The following is a 19,381-nucleotide window of genomic DNA, read 5'->3' as shown; positions in this document are numbered from 1 at the left end:
GTCATGTTTGCCAATGACACTGGCCAGAGGGAAAATGTGTCCGTTGATAAGGGTGGGGCCGAGTGAAGCAATCCACATATGAGTTTGTGGGCGTCTGAGGATAAGGTACCTGACTGACAGCTTGTATTCTATCTATTAAGAAGGAGCAGATTCAGTGTACAGAGGGTCCTTGAATGCCAATCTTGTGCAGGAGTTTGATGGGGTGTGAGTCCATGTCAAATGCTGCAGAGAGGTGCAGGAGAATGAGGCTGCTTTGTCTCCTCTGTCAAAGATCATGTGACTGTTGTTTGTGATAGTGATGCATGCTGTTTCTGTACTGTGGTCGGGCCAAAATACGGACTACATAGCGTTGAAAAGCTGGTGGTTGCTTAGGTGGTTGCTGGGATGGTCGGTGAGATGTCATTAATTAGCTTCTCTAAGCCCTTGTATTGTAGGAGGAAGACAGGTCTGTAGATGGAGAGCGTGGCTGGGTCAGTGGATGGTTTCTTGAGCAGGGGCTTGATGGTGACGTGTTTCTAGATGTCCAGGAATTTGGTGGAGTTGATGAAGACATTGAGGATGGGTGTTAGTACTTTGCTGATCTGTACAAGTCCTTTGGTGAAGGCGTGGGTGGGACAGATGGTTTTCAGTGTAACAGCAGTTTCTATGGTGGTGATGGCAGGCCATGACTCACTCTTCATTCTCTGCCATGACGGAAAGTAGAATTGCAACAGAGACAGGGTCTGGTTGAGGGTCACAGTTGCCGTATATGGAGGTGATTTTGTTACAGAAGAATTAAGAGAACTTGTTGTGATTGTCTTGTGAGGGGGTGATGTTGCGGGAGGCAGCAGGAGGCATGGTGAAATCTTTGATGAGGGCTAAGATTTGCTTGCTGCTTTGTGCCAGTGATGATGCAGTCTGCAAGAGCTGTGCGTTTGTTGTTCTGTATCTGCAGGTTGTTGTTGTCTTAAGGTGGATTTGAAGGTGTCATTATCCATGGTATCTTGAATTGTTCTCCATTTGCACTATAGTTGCTTGCATTGGCGTTTAATCAGTCTGAATTCCTCTGTGTACCAGCTGTGCTGTGGTTTGGCTCTTGTTGTTAGGTTGTGCTTGAGGGGAACCAGAGTGCCAGTGCATGAAGTGATCCAGCTGTTGAAGTTATTGATTCCTTTTGGAAAGTTCTTGGTATGCTCAGGGCAGTGCATGGAGAGGGTGAAAGGCCAGTACCTTTTTTGTGATGCTTTTCCAGCTGCTATATATAATGTGGTGCAGGATGGGAATGTGGTAACTGACGAGGACGTAGTCTGTCCAGGTTATAGCTTCTGGCTTGTTGACTGTAATTTTTCTGATTGAGACAAATTGTGTCCCATAGGTATCCAGTGGTGTGGGTGGGTTCGATAATATGCTGTGTGAGGGCAAGGTTTCCCAGATTTTCTAGGACAGCCATCAACTTTGGGTCTGGGCGATATTCTAGGTGAAATTTGAGGTCTCTGAGGAGGATGAACATGCTGGTGTTGATGAAGAGGGGTGCAACAAAGTCTGTGAGGATGCTGATGAAATTGGTGTGGGGCCTTCGTGGTCAGTACACGAGGGTTCCACCCAGGGAGGAGTTGGCTGTGATGCATATCTTGAACGTGAGGTGTTCCATGTAGCTGATGGGGATGTCCGTGTAGGTAGTGTAACTGATGTTGTCTTTAAATAAGAGTGTGACCCTGCCTCTGGGCATATATTAATGGTATTGCCTGGCAATCTTGTAGTCGGCGGGTCTGGCTGAAGCAGTGTTTGGTGCAGAGGTTAGGTTTAGCCATGTTTCATTGAGGAAGAGCAAGTTCGGAGTGTGGTCCTGCAGTAAGTCCCATATCACCACTGAATGTGTTAAGGAGCATGCATGCTAATATGGTGTATTGCGCGGGAGGTGGTTGATCTGTGTGAGTGTGAGCAGGTGGCTGGTTTGTGCGAGTGTGAGCAAGTGTGGTAGCTGGCTGCTGCCTGTGTGGGAGTGGTGAGTGTAGTGTGTGGGAGAGAGCACAAGAATTTGCAGGAGGTGCATTTGAATGCTCCCTCCATGTTGTGTAGTGCAGTGTGGTAGCAGTGCGGTGAGCAGCAGCTGGAGTGCGAAGGAGCATGGCACGGTCGCAGTGGGTAAGGGGAGGATCAGGGTTCCAGGCGCTGGGCGCGGTCCAGATGCAGACCGGAACGGACACACAGGTGTGCCTTCAGCTCACCAGCAGTGCACCTGTGCTTCGATTGCCATTAAGTAGGTCCTAGGAGGAGAGAGGAGTGGTGTGGGCTGATGAATGATGGGAAATTAAGTCCCCTCGTTTGTCTTCCTCTTTTAAAGACAGTTGTGCTGGGAAACCAGAGAGGTTTCTTCCTAGTCAGATAGATGATGGGAAATGCAGTGATGTCACTTCCAGTGCAGAAAGATGATGGGAAATGCAGTGATGTCACTTCCAGTGCAGAGAGATGATGGGAAATCAAGTCCTTTTGCCTGGCTTCTTCTTTTATAGACGGTTTTAGAGGGAAACAAGTCACTTCTTGTGCAGATGGATGATGGGACACGCAGTGATGTCTCTTCCTGTGCAGATGAATGATAGAAAATTTACATGGAATAGTCTGACATGTTTCGTGAAGGTGGTCTTTCCAGAAAAAGGCATGATTAAGGCGCATCAGTCGGTTGATGTGGTCTGGTAAAGTTGGACGCTCTGCACTGGTAAGAGTGGTAAGAAGATTGTGCCCCAGCGATAAGGGAAAACTGGAGAACAGGTCCATAATCTTCCAGGATCTTGTGAAGGAGAGAGAAAAGCAGCGTGATGTGGTCACCTGGGTTTAGAGGTAGACAGCTATAGATGTCAAGGGCCAGCTGGGCTGGTAGCACAATGGGTCGGTGGGCTGAGCGTGACTGCAGCCATTATTCTATACCTTCAATCACTCCTCTTATAATACATGCTAACTGGTCAACTGGGTGGAATTACTGGAGACTGGAGACTGGAAGTATGTTTAAAAAAAAAAAATTCCAACTAGAATGCCGCCTCTCCCATTCATTGTTATAGTTGTATTTCCTTGTAAACCAATTCCTTAACTGAGCAAAAGTGGGTCCACACCCCCGTGGAGAAAGAGGCGGAAGAGTTCAGGGACTTTTTGGTCTGTGGAAGGCATTCATTATAGAAAGCTACTCATCGGTGCCTTGTTTCATGGATTGGGGTGAGATGTGTCACCGAGGAGGGCCCGTGGAGGTGGGAGGGGCTTCTGTTCTGGCAGCCTAATGACTGGCACATACACGCTGCTCCAACAGTCCAATGTTGGTCTGTATCTATCTTCCTTTTTAATTTACAACACTCTACCCCCAGGGGGTGGAGCGTTCTAATGGCTTTGTAGCCCTTACGCCTTGGGCTGTAATGAATGTTAACGGCCCTCTACCTCGTATTAGGCCCTCGCCTGTCGTTTGACCTGTAACTCTGGTTCAGGAACTTGCCTTGCTGTCGAGGTTGAAAAAAAGGAACAGTTACACGGTTGTCACTTGCTCTTCGTGTGCTGTCATCTTCCGCATGGCTACAGCATTTTGCTGGAAGGCAGTTAGCACTCAACGAGCGGGAGCAAGCATTAACCACTGTTAATCTCTGCCGAGAGCAGCAACGCTTAAACTGAGACACTACAACTGCCTCAGCGGTGGAGGCCTTCCTCTGGCTGATAGGCACAGCACCACCTCCGACACCACTCAGTGAGCAGGACTGTCGCCCGGGCGCGTGGCTGTAATTAGGTCAGCTTAATATGCTGCCTTCCTCCTGCCCTGTCTTGGCGCCCGGGGGGGCACTATCACCGCTCCGGAGGGTCTAGTTAGAGACAAATGATTCCCAGTTTCGTGTGGTTGGGGAGCCCCTCCGAGCACATGAAGGCACGTGCATTCAGTTCGTGCGTTTGCATCACCAGGGCACACGCACGAGCGCACAGCAGATGCTAGCTTGAGGGGACACCTCGTAATGACCATCTACTTCCGGGTCACGAAACCAGGGTGCTTAACATTAAGCCTGGGGTTAGACGCCCAGTATGGCTGATTGAGGTGAGGGGCTCAGTTTAGACAGCGAGCAAGGAAAGGCGAGACAGCGAGCAAGGAAAGGCGAGACAGCGTGTGGCCTGAAAAGTGTCAGGATTGAAGGAGGGGTGAGGTAGGAATCCTCTGACCCAGCCTAGTGTGCCTTTTCGCATGCAAACATAGAGACGAAGGATTTACAGAGTGCTTTATACGTTTTTTCTGTTTTATATAGCGCTTCAGCCAGCGTTTTGATGTAACATACGTGATATCAGTAATTTCTTGAGATTGACACAATAATTTTTTTGGCTCACCCCTGTGGCGGGGTGAAGAGGTGTTCAGTGATGCCAAACAACGCCACCACTCACCTGCAAATCATGCGACAACCAAGCCTTTCAAATGACCTCTTTGAAGTCCCCGGTCTCCCAACGACGTTCTGTGTGATTCTGCACACGTGACTTTCCCTTGCACTGTGTGAAGTTCTGAGGAATTCAAGGATAGTCATCCTGTTATCATATCTCACAGGAGAAGGGGGTGGTGTGGACTTCCTGGAAATGTGGATCTCCTCCACCCCTCATTGATTTTTAGGGCCCTCAGGGAGTCATTCATTTATTGACCAGCTGTTGTACCATAAGACGTTGCAGTAATGCACGGGGTGCGCGGCACCTTTAAGAACTTGTTATGAGCGAATGAGCTCCAGCTTTGCGGAGCGAGCTTACTATTCAAAAGTAGATGCATCCCGGTCGGTATGTTTCCTTTTAAGTTACTGCTTTGTGGCCCGCAATGCAGTCCACCGTAGGCCAGTCTTCCTTCGGCTGCGGGTGGACTCCTTATTTATTATCTTGTACTTCACGAAATAAGCGCTGTACTCACCTCAGCTTGGCTGCTGAAGTCTCCTATGGGACTCCAGCCCTGGGATTCACCTGCCTGCTTTGGAGTGGCACTTTACCCGATATAAAAGCAACTCCCTCCAAACGTCGTACTAGTTTCTGCTGAAGACGTGCAGCAACCCAGAAACAGGGTCAAAGAAGTTATTTGAATGCACTCGGTCTCGCATTTGATCCAGTTAGAGTTATTATAAGTTCCTAACGGGACTTTTCTTGCCACATAAATTGAAAATCAAAAGTAAAACAGTTGACATGAGTGAGCCGATTCAAAGCGCCACGGCCGCCATGAGCATGAAGGAAAGACACAAAAGGAAAAGGAAAGACACAAAAGGAAAAAGAAGTTTGCTCACAGTCAAACGTATCAGCAGTTGTGCAATTATCCATGTAACAGAGTCGATGGGCAAGGGGTAACAACACTGCTCCAAGGAGGGACAAACGTAAAGCATTTACGAATTATAACAAAGGATTTTTTAAAGGTGAGCCCACGAACGAGTGATAGTGATGGGCGTGCGGTGGGCGTGGTTAAAAGCCCACAATACTTACAACAGGCCAAAGTTCTTGTGCACTCGACCAAAAAAACTATGAACTGCATGTACCATAATGCAATGGGAGAAATGGTGTTATCTTGCTGGTGGTGTGCTCGTTTCCTCTTTGAGAGGTGAAGGGGTCTTAAACTAGGCCTGGACTCTCACACTCGGATGAGTTGCCTCTGGTTATACTGCTGATCAATGTTCACTTTGTTACTCCATTCAGCTTGAATGGGTGGGTTTGCCCAGATCATCATCCTTACAGCAAACCACAGGGTATTGTCTTCTTTATTGAGGAATGTTTGTGATATAAAGAAGAAGGAAGCATAATAGACACTTAGATTATTCAAGGAACAGAAGAGAGCTGGAACCTAAATACCACCTCTGCAGTGCTTAATTTGTGCTTGTTGTTTCCGGTGCGGGGCACCAACACTTATTTTTGAGGGCCGGCACTTATTTTTCGGACTCAAGCATTTACTGCGAGCAAAAGACACATTTGGGAAAGATGGAGGAAGAGAAAAACGAAAAAGCGTCACAAAGTGGGAAAGCAGAAAGCTACAAGAGTGAGCTGAAGGGGCTTGGAGTGGCTGTAAATGGATTGAAGAGTCCCAAGTTGGCTTTAGGATTACACTGTCTCAGTATTCCGTGTTCGCACATTTAATTGCAGCAGCCCCATGTTTAAGAGGAGGGCTTTGGACACTGGCATGTTTTTATTTACAAATTTAGCACTGCTCCTCTGTGAGTATCACCGGTAACTTGGTAGACAGATCTCATGTGATTTACAAAACAGGGCATAATAACATTAGGAATAACAGTCCCAAACATCCTTCCCCTCTCTCCTTTAGCTATACTGGTCTGAACTTAAGTGTCTGGTAATAAAAATGTAACTAGTGCTTGTGAGGGCAGGGGGGCCTCCCTGGGGTATTAGAAAAACAGACCGTTCTGTCCTTAGAACGTCCTGGAGCAATAACTTTGTAATCCCCCCTCTCTGGCATTACTACCTAGGATGATTATCAGTTGGATGGTACTGGTAGAGTGGGGTAGTTACAAGTTAATCCCCACGGAATTGGGAATAATTGGGTAGACCCTGTTTTACCTTGAATAATTCCCCAGGGTACTCACTTTTCCTTGGGATTAATGCTCATATTTGCCATCTGTTTGAAAGAGGCTGTAATGTGAGCTGGGAGAGCTGGTGTGGGGCAGGGGCGGGTGGGGAAGGTGTGTGGATGTTGGGAGAGTGAAACTGAACACTGCTTGGCAAAGCTCCCCTGTGCCTTGGAAGGAGATTTGGCAGGGGCCAGAGAATACGGCTGGGCTTCACTGCAGGCCATTGCCAATGCGATTTTACCAGCCAGATGGTAAAACTGGGTCTGTAGTTTCCACACCCAGTAAATACTGGTGTGAAAATCAACAGACTGCTCAAGATTGAGTGTAGATGAATTGCACTTTACTCCGCAGGAGTTTTTCACGGCATGCCATGGAGGGTGTAAGGTGCGGTGGGGGGGGGGGGGGGATGTGGGGGGTGGCGCGCAAAGAAGTGGAAGAGGAAGGATTAAAATAAAAAAAATATATATTTTAAAAAGACCCACTTACCTTAACCCCGTGAGCCACTCCGTTCCTCCGTCTCCATGGCTGCAGGCTCAGGCATCCAGCTTGCCCTGCGGCCAATCGTGACGCTGCTCAGAGCAGCGTTAGGATTGGCTGGGAGCAGCAACCAGGGCGCTCCCAGGCAGACTGGGAGCCTGTGCGGGCTCTCTCCATCCCGGCAACTGTGTTGCTGGGCTGGCGAAAGCCTACTGCACATGTGTGTTTAGCCAGCCCGAGACGGCCAGCCAAACACACATGCGCTCGGAGGGGGAGAACTGAGCACTCCCCCTCCCTGCTCATCACCCCATTGCCCCACCCCTTTAAAAGAAAACGATAATAACGTTTATTATTGTTTTCTTTCAAAGGTTTTGCAGCTGCCGCTGCTGGCGGGGGCAACACTCCTCCACCCTTAGGGAGGAGCCGCCCCTGCTACTCCGCACTATGGAATTCCATACGGCAATTCAGCTCCGCTCATCTAGTAATTACAGTGCTTAATTTGTGCTTGTTGTTTCCACCACCAGCATTTATTTTTGAGGGCCGGCGCTTAATCTTCTGCCTCAAGCATTTACTGCAAGCAAAAGACACATATGGGAAAACAGAGGAAGACAGAAACGCAAAAGAGTCACAATGGGAGAAAGTAAAAAGCTGCAAGTGTGAGCTGAAGGCGCAGGGGGTGGCTTTAAATGAATTAAAGGGGCCCGAGATGGCTTCAGGATTCCGTGTTTGCACATTTAATTGCAGCAGCCATGTGTTTAAGAGGAGAGCTCTGGGCACCGGCACGTTTTTATTTATAAATTAAGCACTGAGTAATTAGAGAGGTTACATGTATTGATTAATCAAGCATTGCATTTTGTTGTATTTACCCATATGAACTCCCCCAGGACACAGCCTAAGAAAAAACACCTGTTAAAGTCCTTAGTAATAAACTCACAATGCGTACACCTCTTGTGTAATCACTGAAATCCACAGTGTTTATGTTCTATTTACATTTTATTTGTCTATTTTTGTGGTCTTGATTAGTGGTGAACGAGGTGCTGAAGGAGGGTATTAGAGAATCTCACAGGGCTTGATAAAAAAATATTAAAAAGTTTTAGCATATAACATTAACATTGTGACAGCTTACTGTGGGCTTACAATCAATATGTAAAAGCCAACAATTATGGCAGAGTTTACAGTAATACTGGGTGTTACAATAAGGGTTTGCATTTTTTTACAAGAAACATTCAGAGGTGAGGATATGCAATTACATATTTAACCTTGCATTATAATAGGGTCTTATTCTGTGCCATAGTTTTTGCCTCACGCCAGATTGCATAATGACCTTCCATGAGCATACATAATCATTAATACATTTTAATAGACTCTCTAGAATCAGTAGTCCTATGTAACATTACGGGTCTCAAATTCTCAGTCGAAAAGTAGAATGTATTTTCAAGTAGGTTTGGGGAGTGAGAGAGAAGCGGGTGGAGGGAAAGGGATGGTAGATTTTATGTCAGGACCTGAGGCTCCAAATCAAACACAAAAGCATGGTGAGTTCAGCAGAAAGCTGCTTTGTAGACAGGTATATGTTAGAGGGCCAGGATTCCAGAAATCATAAAATCACATTAACATCCAGGGGCGGCTCCTCCATAAGGGCGGAGGAGTGTCACCCCCCACCAGCAGCAGAAGCTGCAACGCTTTCACCACGAAGGAATAATAAACTAGGTTTATTATTCCTTCGTAGTGAAAGGGGTGGGGCATATGGGATGACAGCCTCCCCTCAGAGCGCATGTGTGTTTGGCCGTCCGTCTCGGGCCGGCCAAATACACATGTGCTGTAGGCTCTCTCCAGCCTGGCAACTCATTTGGAGCATTCCCAGCCAAACCTGACGCTGCTCTGAGCAGCGCCAGGATTGGTGCAGGGCAGGCTGGGAGCCTGTGCCTGCAACGCCAGCGACAAGGGACAGAGGAGCGGCGGTAACGGAGAAGGTACGTTTTTTCCTTTATTATTTTTTTGTTATTATTAAATGTCCCGCTCCCCCCACCCCCTTTTAAATAGGAACGAGCCCCAACTGTTAACATCCCATAAAGTGGAGTATCGAGGATGTGAAGGACTGATCAATCGGATGCCTTTCAGAACCTTACAAACGATGGGAAGCTCACCCACCAGCTTACCATCCACTAGCAAATGTCCCACAGAGATGGCGGATCTATAATTATCTTATAAAGCAATTTACAGTAATTGACAAGCAACGAACATCGAGGTACTTAACTGGCTGCAGAGTAGCAAAGAAAGAGGAGTTGATACTATGTTTAGCAGGTTATGTAGGGTGTATACTCTATGTTTGGTCACATGATATGTTGATTCATGGGATTTGTAGTGTTTTTGTTTATCGTAATTCTTATTGGCTGCTGGAATAATTAAAGTGAAGAAAAAGCCGCATAATCCTTGCCTCCCTGTCCTTAATCGAATTGAAAAATTCTTGATGCGAAGGCTAGAATTTTTTTTAGCTACGTTTACTGAGGGGCACGGTACATGATTCTTTCCTAAGAATTATCACGAGAGTCAGAACAAGGTATTTTACCCCTTCCATCAGAGGACCATTGTCAACCTGCTAGTTTAACCTAAAGTCAACTTTATTTTATAGTATATGTGACATCATATAGTGGTATTCTAACATACTCGTTTCCCCTGTCAGTGAGGCTGGCACTACGTAAAGGCCTAAATAAATAAACCGAGCAGTCTGTAAACATGTTTTGGTGTATTACAAAGCATTCTGGTGATGATGTCTCCCCTAAACACATATGCAACTAAATAAATAAAGCTATCAGACAGAGGTGACATATCATCACTACACAAAACTCTGTACAATTAAAGTGAATAATTTAAAGTGCACTGCTTACCTGATGTTCTAAAGCATCTGAAGCATTCTGGGGAACCAGCATCAGTACTGCCCCTGCTGATTGGCTCAGAACCTCCTGGTATCGTTTATGTGTGAAGTCCGCCAGCCTCATAATCACGCAGCGGCGCGTTAGTAGGTCGGCGTCCAGTGTTCGGCTCTCTGCGTGCACCAGGGAGGTCCTGCATCCTGTGGGCGAGACCACCAGTCATGATCAAGCCATAGTAATAATGCATTCACAAGAAAAAAGTGAGCCAAGCTATTGCCCATTGCAGGAAAACTCCAGGCTGAAATGGATTTTTGTAGGAATGGGGTTTTGAGGGGGCGGGCAGAATGCCCTGCCTACCCGGGATCTTCAGGCAGGTGGTAGGATCCAAGGGTGGGGGCAATGTAATTGGCAGCAGGTCCTCGGGGACGGGTCATAGGCCCTTTCCGGTCCCCCTTACATGGGGTTGGGCGCAATTTTACTTTAACACACCGGATAGCGAGGGACAGTTAGTGTAGATTCCCACCTTCCCATCCCTATACGCATTTCTGTGTTTTATGGGTGTTTTGGTGAATCCGGTGCAAGGTAGGGTCTTCATAGTGATATTGTTTCATCGCTGACAATGAGCAGGTGCGCAGGCGGGGTTTACACAAATTGAACGTTATTGACAAAAACATTGGTCATGTGAACCCCAGGCGAAGAGGCAGGGAGGAGCGGAACAGAAGTTTTGTGAATGGAATAAGATGGCAGCAGTGGTATATGCATGTGTAGGGAGTTTGAATGAGGAGAGGTATGATTGGACATGTGGTTTGTGAAGGTTTACTTAGAAGAGGGGAGTGGGAGAATGGTATAGTTATTTTTGGACCTGACCCTTTTTGCAGGGTTATTCCCAAACCTTTTGCCTTCTTACTTTTATTTTTTCTTACCTGTTTTTGTTTGCTTTAGGACTCTTGGCACGTTACCACTGTGAACTAGTGCTAAAGTGCAGATGCTTCCTGTCTAAATTGTAATGGTGATTGGTTTATCCACGATTGGCATACTTGATTTACCAGTAACTCCCTAGTATAGTGCATCAGGTGTACCCAGGGCCCATGGGTGTACCTACATGAGTAGCCCTGAAAGCATTGCATTGTAGTGCCTGTGTGTGCAGGTTTAAACTGCCATGTTGAGCTGGCAAGTGCACCCACTTGCCAGGTCCAAACCTTCCCTTTTATTAAATGTAAGTCACTCTGCCTGTTGCTTTGTTGTGCTGGCCTGCTGCTTGCTGCTTCTGTCCTGGGAGTGAAAGGTCTGTACTTGGCTCCAAGGGCTTGGACTGAGCTTGCATCCTGTTAAAAAGCCTCAGGGACAACAAAGACATTATCTGCCAGTGCCTGGGCTCTTCTGCTGAGAGTCCTGATTTGCCAAGTGCTGCCAACTCCAGTCCCTGGGCCCTTGGAACTGCAAGCTGGTGATGTGAAGGAGAAAATCCATACATTAACACACCACGCCTAAAGAATCGACACAGTGCCTATCTTGCGGCTGAAGAATCAATGCAGCGCCAGTCTCGGCACTGAAAAATCAATGCAGCACCTATCTGCGGCTGCAGAATCGATGCAGCGCCAGTTTCATTCCGTTCTCATCAACACAGCGCATCTGGATTTTCCATGCATTGTCCCTGAGCACCAATTTTTCATCGACCCTGCACTGCAGTAAGGAACCAAGGCCGCGTGTCCAGATATCACCACATTGCCTTTCCTGCGAGGAAAGAGTCAATGCCTCACCTCCCCTGCCAGTAAGGAACCGATGCATCGTTTCACCTGTGAGGAAAGAATCAATGCATCACCTCTCCTGCATAATAAGGAACCAATGCATTGATTTGCTTTTACGGCTCCTCACCTTCCCTGTGGCCCGCATTTTTTTTGTTTTTGATGCATCCCAGGTACTGTGTGCTAAAGAGATACATCCATTGATTCTCATGGATTAAGACTTGCTTACATTTTTAAAAAGAGATATTTGTGGCTTGTGTATGTTGGATTTTTGCCATTCTGGTCTTTTTTTACTCAGATAAATAATAGCTATTTTTCTAAAACTGGTGAGGAGTACTTTTGTGGTGTTTTCACTGTTACTGTGTGTGTATGAATACTTTACACATTGCCTCTAAGATAAGAATTACTGCTTGAACCAAGCTACCAGGGGGGCGAGGAGGAGTTATCTTTGTTGTGTGACTCCCTCACCCTGGCTAAAGTGAGGGTCCCAACTTGGACAGGGTGTAAACCACTACCAACTAGAGACCCCATTTCTAACCGCTATTATTAATACATATAGGGGGTGATTATGACCTTGGCGGACGGCGGAGGCCGTCCGCCAAGGTACCGCCGCCAAATGACCGCACCGCGGTCAAAAGACCGCGGCGGCCATTCAGACATTTCCTCTGGGCCGGCGGGCGCTCTCCAAAAGAGCGCCCGCCGGCCCAGAGGAAATGCCCCTGCAACGAGGACGCCGGCTCAGAATTGAGCCGGCGTAGTTGCAGGGGTGCGACGGGTGCAGTTTGCACCCGTCGCGTATTTCAGTGTCTGCATTGCAGACACTGAAATACACAGTGGGGCCCTCTTACGGGGGCCCCTGCAGTGCCCATGCCATTGGCATGGGCAATGCAGGGGCCCCCAGGGGCCCCGCGGCACCCCCTACTGCCATCCTGTTCCTGGCGGGAGACCCGCCAGGAACAGGATGGCGGTAGGGGGTGTCAGAATCCCCATGGCGGCGGAGCGCGCTCCGCCGCCATGGAGGATTCCCCCGAGCAGCGGGAAGTCGGCGGGAGACCGCCGACTTTCCGCTTCTGACCGCGGCTGAACCGCCGCGGTCAGAATGCTCGTGGGAGCACCGCCAGCCTGTTGGCGGTGCTCCCGTGGTCGGTGGCCCTGGCGGCCACCGGCCGCCAGGGTCAGAATGACCCCCATAGTGATGGCGGGTTTTAAGGTTAGTATGTAAGGTGTAAAGCCACAGTTTATGTTTAAGGTTTGTACACCTGATTCATTAAAGTGGCCTTTTACACACTTTTAAGTAGTCTCTTGTCCTTGGACGCTTGTTGAAAATGCTCCATGAAGTTTGAATGTATAATAAGGGAATAATAATTAGTAGTAGGTGGGAGAAGCAGTAGTCAGCAATTGGGATAGCAGTCGGTCAGAAAAAGGTGCTGTAGAAAGCATCTTATAAGCAGTTGGAGCGTGACAGAGCAGAAAGAGGAGAGAGGCAGAGAAACAAGCATTGGCACAGCCAATATTCTTAACTCTTGAAGGCCGAGCTATTGGGTTTGCCAATGCTTGTTGGCAATGCATAAATCAACACCAATGAAGACGCAAGTCAAACATGGGGGAGAGCAAAGAAGCCCAAGCACTTCTATGGAGTGTTGAAGTATGGAATGGAAGGATACAACACATCCAGTCAGAGAACTGTAACCCAGAAATGCTCCTGAACAGGACAAACACAAGAACAGGAAGAAAAGCCATTGAATCTAGAGCAGACTTCAGAGACAGACAACTAAGTCATTCAGGCATGAGAAAGGGGCAGACCATAAGCCTATTCTAAATATATATGACATATTGGAAACTATGGGTCTTGGTAACAAACAGCGAAAGATGTCTGTAGCCGAGGTCTAAAAACGAACTGGGATTGAAGACTTATCTTAGAAAAGAAACTTGCTTATAGTTGTGCTCAGAAATTGCAGAGAGACAGCTAAGTGCTCTCATGAGTTAATGTGTGAGGAGAAACTGAGAGGCCTTTAGAATAAAGGCAGGTATGCAGACAAATACCTGCCTTTATTCTAATGCAGGTCTGTGAGCCCTCTCACGCAGCTGACACTGCAGGCCTTGGGCTCACATCCGCAATGTGAGTGACAGTGCATGCCTGTAACATGAACAATCAGCATTTGGCTATTGATGTGTAGCAAGTGGCTATGTTGTGGGACCCATGCTGTCAATCACACTGTGAGTACAAGCGAGGAGTTGTGCCGCTGGCTGCAGATTCTCTCAAGCCACGGCCATTGCTGTGGCATCACTTAACAAAAAACAAATTTTTTGCGACTTAGGCGAGGCAAAGCAACTAACCAACCCAATGTTGAATGTAGCAACAGGGATCCAGATGAGTGCATGGAAGAAAAAACACATCAATGGAAGCAGGTCTCCCCCACCATCCCTCCCACCTAGCTTTACCTATGCTAAGGGTCAGATGAATTGCTTTCCAAAAAATTCATAATTTGTATTTCCGTATGTTGCTGCCGGACTGAGGTTCTACAGTTGTTTAGTCAGCCAACTCTGCAATGCAATGTACAAGGAGGGCAAACACCCCCAACTTCATTACTGAGACACGCATATAACCAAAAAAAAATTGCACTTTAAATATTGTCCAGTTGCATCACGACAAATTAGCTACTAAAAAGGACATTTATAAAATGAATTCTTAAAACTAACAACAACGGAGCAATAGCTACCAATGGCGGTTTAGAACAGTGGTTGCCAAACTTTTTTGAACCATGACCCACCTTTTAGAACTTCAATCTTTTGCGACCCGACCTCCTTTAATGGGCGTAAGGATGGTGGATTTTCTAATGTGACTAAAGCATCCTGGGGTAGCTCATCGTCAATTTTAGACAGACATTTTCCATTGAAATGGCCACTAACTTTGCACAGACAAACAGTTTTACTGATAAAACTATACAGCACACAAATGACAATGTGTGTGGAAATCGGGTTTCTGTGAATATTTATCATATGTGTATCACCAAGTTGAGTGTCTTGATTTATTTTGATTGTATTAAAATCTCTGTTTCCAGAACACTTCAGGATTACAAAAAAGTGCCTCATTCTTGCTTCCCTAACTGCTGAATGCATACAGTTCATTAAAAGGTATTTACATTTTGCTGTGTGTTGAAAAAAAACTACAGCTTTTCCCTTCACATTTCCTGTACGTCAGCAAGATTGTCACATAATTAAGTTTTACAACTCCTCTCACCTTGCAGACAAAGAATGAAATTAAATGAGGAGGATTGATAGAGCGCAACATGTACCCAAAGGTGTCAAGGCACTACGGGAGGGAGAGTCCCTGAAAAAGAAAATTAAACACCAATCCCATAACAGTTTGTCAGAAGAGATAGCCTGACATTTGACCTCTGTCTTTGAAGCACCAACAAATGTGACAAGTTAAACAAAGAATTAAAGGAATCTTTATTTATTGCTCGGACTTTCCTGTCCCTCCAAACATATGGTTGCAACCCAACAGTGGGTTGGGTCCCAGAGCTGGGGTAACACTGGTCTAGAAGCATCACTGATTCTCTGTAAAACAACTGGGTAACAGTCCAGGTTTAGGCACAGTTGGAATGAGTTTAGCTCTCTCGCACAACGCTTGGAACTGATAAAAATACCTAGAAGAATCTCTCCACAGTGTGAATTGGGGTGTAAGATATTGGTGGTTCTCAATGATCTTTGGTAAGGGATACAAACATTGTGCTTGACATGTCTATTGCCCTTATGGCATTTCCGCATCTCGTTTGTGATGTTTAAAGGGGCCATCCACTATAGAGAAAAAAACACTTCTGTTTACTCAGTCGTGCACCTCTAACAGTCACCAACAAGAGGCATTCTAGCATGTTACTTTGTTTGATGATGTCAGAGTTTTGAGATGCATTGTGACATCATTCACCCGAGGGCCCTTTTAAGAATCCTGTTTCCTCACAGTGGCCATGTTTGGTCAGGCAAAACATTAAACATTTTTTGCTAACAGAGCAGTGCCTCAAAAAAATGATTGTGAATGCAGAGAGACAACTATTGTTGTGTGCACTCAAAAAGGCCATCGGCCCGCGATCAGATGATGCACGCTCACTCCCAGTGTTCAGTGATAACAGTTCTGCCCAAATGAAGTTATATGCTTAGGCTACTTCATCATGTGGAATACGCTGCCATGTTGGAACAGGAACAGTCACATCAATTTAACCTTTCTAAAGAAAGTGTGAAATTATGCAAAACTGTAGATTTGAATCACTGGGGGTTGAAGAGTTGAGCTGATGGTGGATTTATGATCAAAAGGAGAAATTAGCAAACAATTTGACAGCACAAATGATCTCATGCAAATTGCTATTTGGAAGCAATAGAAATTCTTAAAATCCTCAACTTTACAAAAAAAGAAGTGTGAGGTTTTTGGGAGTTTCTTAGTTTAACTGGAGAGCTTTCTGCAAATGCTGAGACAGAAGATGGATTTTGCAGACGCAAATATGGCTCGGTGTCTGTCATTGGACAAAGTAAGGAGATCAGCTACCAGTTGTAGAAACTACTATTTATTATTGGAAGCTTTAAATGACACAAGTGCATCAGAGCACTTTACAGGGAACCAAAAATAATTATTACATACAAAGAATGTCAGACATGAGTACAAAACTGAAGTTATGGCCATATGCAGAACATGCTTAAATACTTGCCTAAAGGCAGAAAAAGTGGGCAGAAGGATAAACTGTGAGCACAGACCTTATTATTAATGATTCACAGATCTGCTTAGCATGTCCTGGGGCACCTTTGCGACAGGGCGCTGGAACTAGGGGACCTGGAGGTAGGGCTGGCTTTAGGTCTGGTGGTACCCAGTGCAACAGTCTTTGTTGCCGCCCTTTCCATGGCCTCTTTCTCCACAAATTCACTTACTACCACCTTCTAACAGCACCCCTCATCTCCACAATTACCTCGAAGGCGTTCAATAGGAGAGTGTTCAATAAAGAGGCCTTTCAATGTTGTTTTTATCTTGTAGCATTTTATGTGCATTCAAAGACGAAGACGTACTTTAAATGCCAGTCACTCTCTTCTGACACATTGGTGCTTAATCTTTTCCTTTTGATATGGAGATCGGTGTTTACTTTTCCCTTCTCTTACTACCAAGTGAGTGAATTATGCCAGCAGATGACAATCCTCCTGGGGTAAAGACACTGTGTAAGGAGAAGGCTGTCAGTATGTCAAATGTTTTCTAACACACAACAAAATTGAAATATGTGTAATTCATAAATATTTCAAAATATACCATCAACAAGTAAACAGCAAATAAGGCATAATATTTTTTGCTAATTCTGAATTGTAATAGATGCAAAGATATTAAAAGGATCGAAACAAAGACACTTTACTTGCATGATTTTTTTTTTTTTTTTTAATCTGTTTATTAAACTTAATGAGAAGCATCAGTACATTTATCCATTAATTCTGGTATACCGTTTACACACATATATAAACTTATATAGTGCAGTTCGTATATTATTGTACTGTGGAATAACACATAACAATAAACTGTTCAACTACGTCACATTAATGTCCTTTGTGTGGTTTACAGGATGCGTGGGGTGGGTTGATCTGTCATGTCTTGGATAGGGAGGTGGTAGATCGTGTGTGTCACTAGACCAGGGGCGGCTTGGCTGCCGGATTTATACAACTACAGTTTAGCAGGCAAGCTGGGCTGGGTAATACTTTGGAGGTGGTTCTGTCCTAGTAGTGGGCGTTCCTTTTGCAACAGGAGCACAACATAGGTAGTGTCCGTGCATCCAATGTGTGTGGGCCCTACGTAGTGTGCAGTGAATGTAATACATGAGCTATCTACGGTGATGTGTGAATAGTCGCTAGGTAAGAAGGCATAGTGGATGCAATGTCATGTAGTATACTTGGGGCTCATGGAGGATATATGTCGCTCTTAGCCTCTATGTCCACAATAAAGGTGTCCCATATTTCAGAGCCTCCCTGGATCAGCCCTCTGTATTGCAAGTGGTGTAGTGTCTGAGCCTCTGCATGTGAGCACCTTAGTAGGTTGTGCAGCCAAGTGGTGTATCCCGGAGCATGTGGAGCTTTCCAGTGCGTGGCTATCAAGCGTTTGAACACTGCGAAGGCTAGGTCAATAAATTTATGAAGCTGTTTGTCTCCTTTGCCAGGCCAACGTATTCCCAACATACAAGATTCTGGTGTTAAATTCGGGGTATGCCCAGTAATGTCAGCTATGGTGTCTGTAATGCATTGTCAGGCCGAGTTCACAGGGGGGCAGTTCCACACCATATGATAAAAATCCGCTGCTGGAGTCGCGCATCTAGGGCATACTGGGTCTGAATTCGGGTATATCCTTTTGTATGTGGGACAGGGATAAGTAGGAGTGGTGTATATAATTAAACTGAGTGTAACGCAGTCTAGTATTGCAAGAGACATTTTTGACCATTGATAATGCAACGGATCAGGCACTCTGGGGCAATGGGGAAGGGAGTACTACATCCCATCGGGCCTTAGCATGAGGCAATTCAGGGCAAGCCCCGACTAGCAGCAGCTTGTATAGTCTTGATATAATGCCTTTTGTATTACCAGTTGTGAGAATCATGGTAAGTAGCTGCGATTCCTGTGGCTCAGTGTTGCCGTGCTCCCATGTATTGTCAAGCAGGAGTTTAATTTCACAATATGTTCACCTGCGTTCGATAGTCCTATACCGCGCATATCATGGTGCACTGTTATCACTTGGGCCCCCGGTAGTTGCACCACCGGCAGCGAGGGAGAATATGGGATCAAGGAACATCTGCCATGGACGTATCTTTGCCAGCACAGTCTGGCTGCGTCTAGTATGATAGACCCTTGTTGTGGGCGATTGGAGCTGTCTAGTAGCCAAGTTAGAATCCAAATCGGTGCTAGTGAGTCCTGTATCACTTTTCTCTCCTCTGAGGGGGTCTCGCTGAGCCATATGGTCGGCCACTGTAATTGGGCAGCTGCCTAATATAATTCAAAATTTGGCATGCCCAATCCTCCGTCCTTCTGTGGGTATTGTGTTATGGATAGTGAAACTCTGCATCTGTCCCTACCCCAGAGTAGGGCAGTCATTAGCGAGTGCAGGGATTTGAAGAACGATTGCGGTAGGAATATCGGGAGCGTGGCAAAATAATATAAGAATCTCGGAAGGATAAGCATTTTGGCAATGGCCACCCGTCCCATGGGGGATAGGGGAAGCTTCCCCCAGAATGGGAAACTGCGGACAGATCGGAGGACTCTATCAATATTGCCCTCTTTGAGATCAACCATAGAGTGACATATCTGTACCCCTAAATACTTGAAGGTGGAGTAGCACCATGGCAAGTGATAATCCGGTAGGACCCCGCGAAGTTCTGGTGCTATGGGGGAGAGGGGGTAGATGCATGACTTAGACCAATTAATCCGTAGACCGGAGATGGATGCGAAGGTGCCCAGTATCGACATTACCCCAGCCATAGAGATGGCATGGTCTTGTAGATATATCAGGGCGTCATCCGCGTATAAAGAGATAATATGGTGTGTGTTGAGTTCTGGGATGCCCCATAACTGGGCCTGGTTGCGTAACTTGACAGCTAATGGCTCCATGGCTGTTGCAAACAATAGAGGGGATAGCGGGCAGCCCTGCCTAGTGCCTCTACCTATTGGAAATGAATCCGAGATAACCTGCCCTGTTTTAACATGGGCAGTGGGTTTAGCATATAGTGTTTTAATCCGCCTAATGTAT

The 19,381-nt window shown here is 46.2% G+C and overlaps 1 protein-coding gene across 1 annotated transcript in view; it reads right to left on the bottom strand.

Annotated features, from left to right (window-relative positions):
• Positions 1-19,381, bottom strand: part of LOC138266830 (BOS complex subunit NCLN-like) — a 198,718-nt gene that overhangs the window by 148,996 nt on the left and 30,341 nt on the right. The window contains exon 2 of the mRNA XM_069215554.1: positions 9,896-10,080. Coding sequence (XP_069071655.1) covers positions 9,896-10,080 — 185 coding nt within the window. The remainder of the gene's footprint in view (positions 1-9,895; positions 10,081-19,381) is intronic.

The sequence above is a fragment of the Pleurodeles waltl genome, chromosome 1_1 (assembly GCF_031143425.1).
Source record: "Pleurodeles waltl isolate 20211129_DDA chromosome 1_1, aPleWal1.hap1.20221129, whole genome shotgun sequence".
Classification (NCBI taxonomy): Eukaryota; Metazoa; Chordata; class Amphibia; order Caudata; family Salamandridae; genus Pleurodeles; species Pleurodeles waltl.
This window is presented reverse-complemented; position numbering and strand designations above follow the sequence as displayed.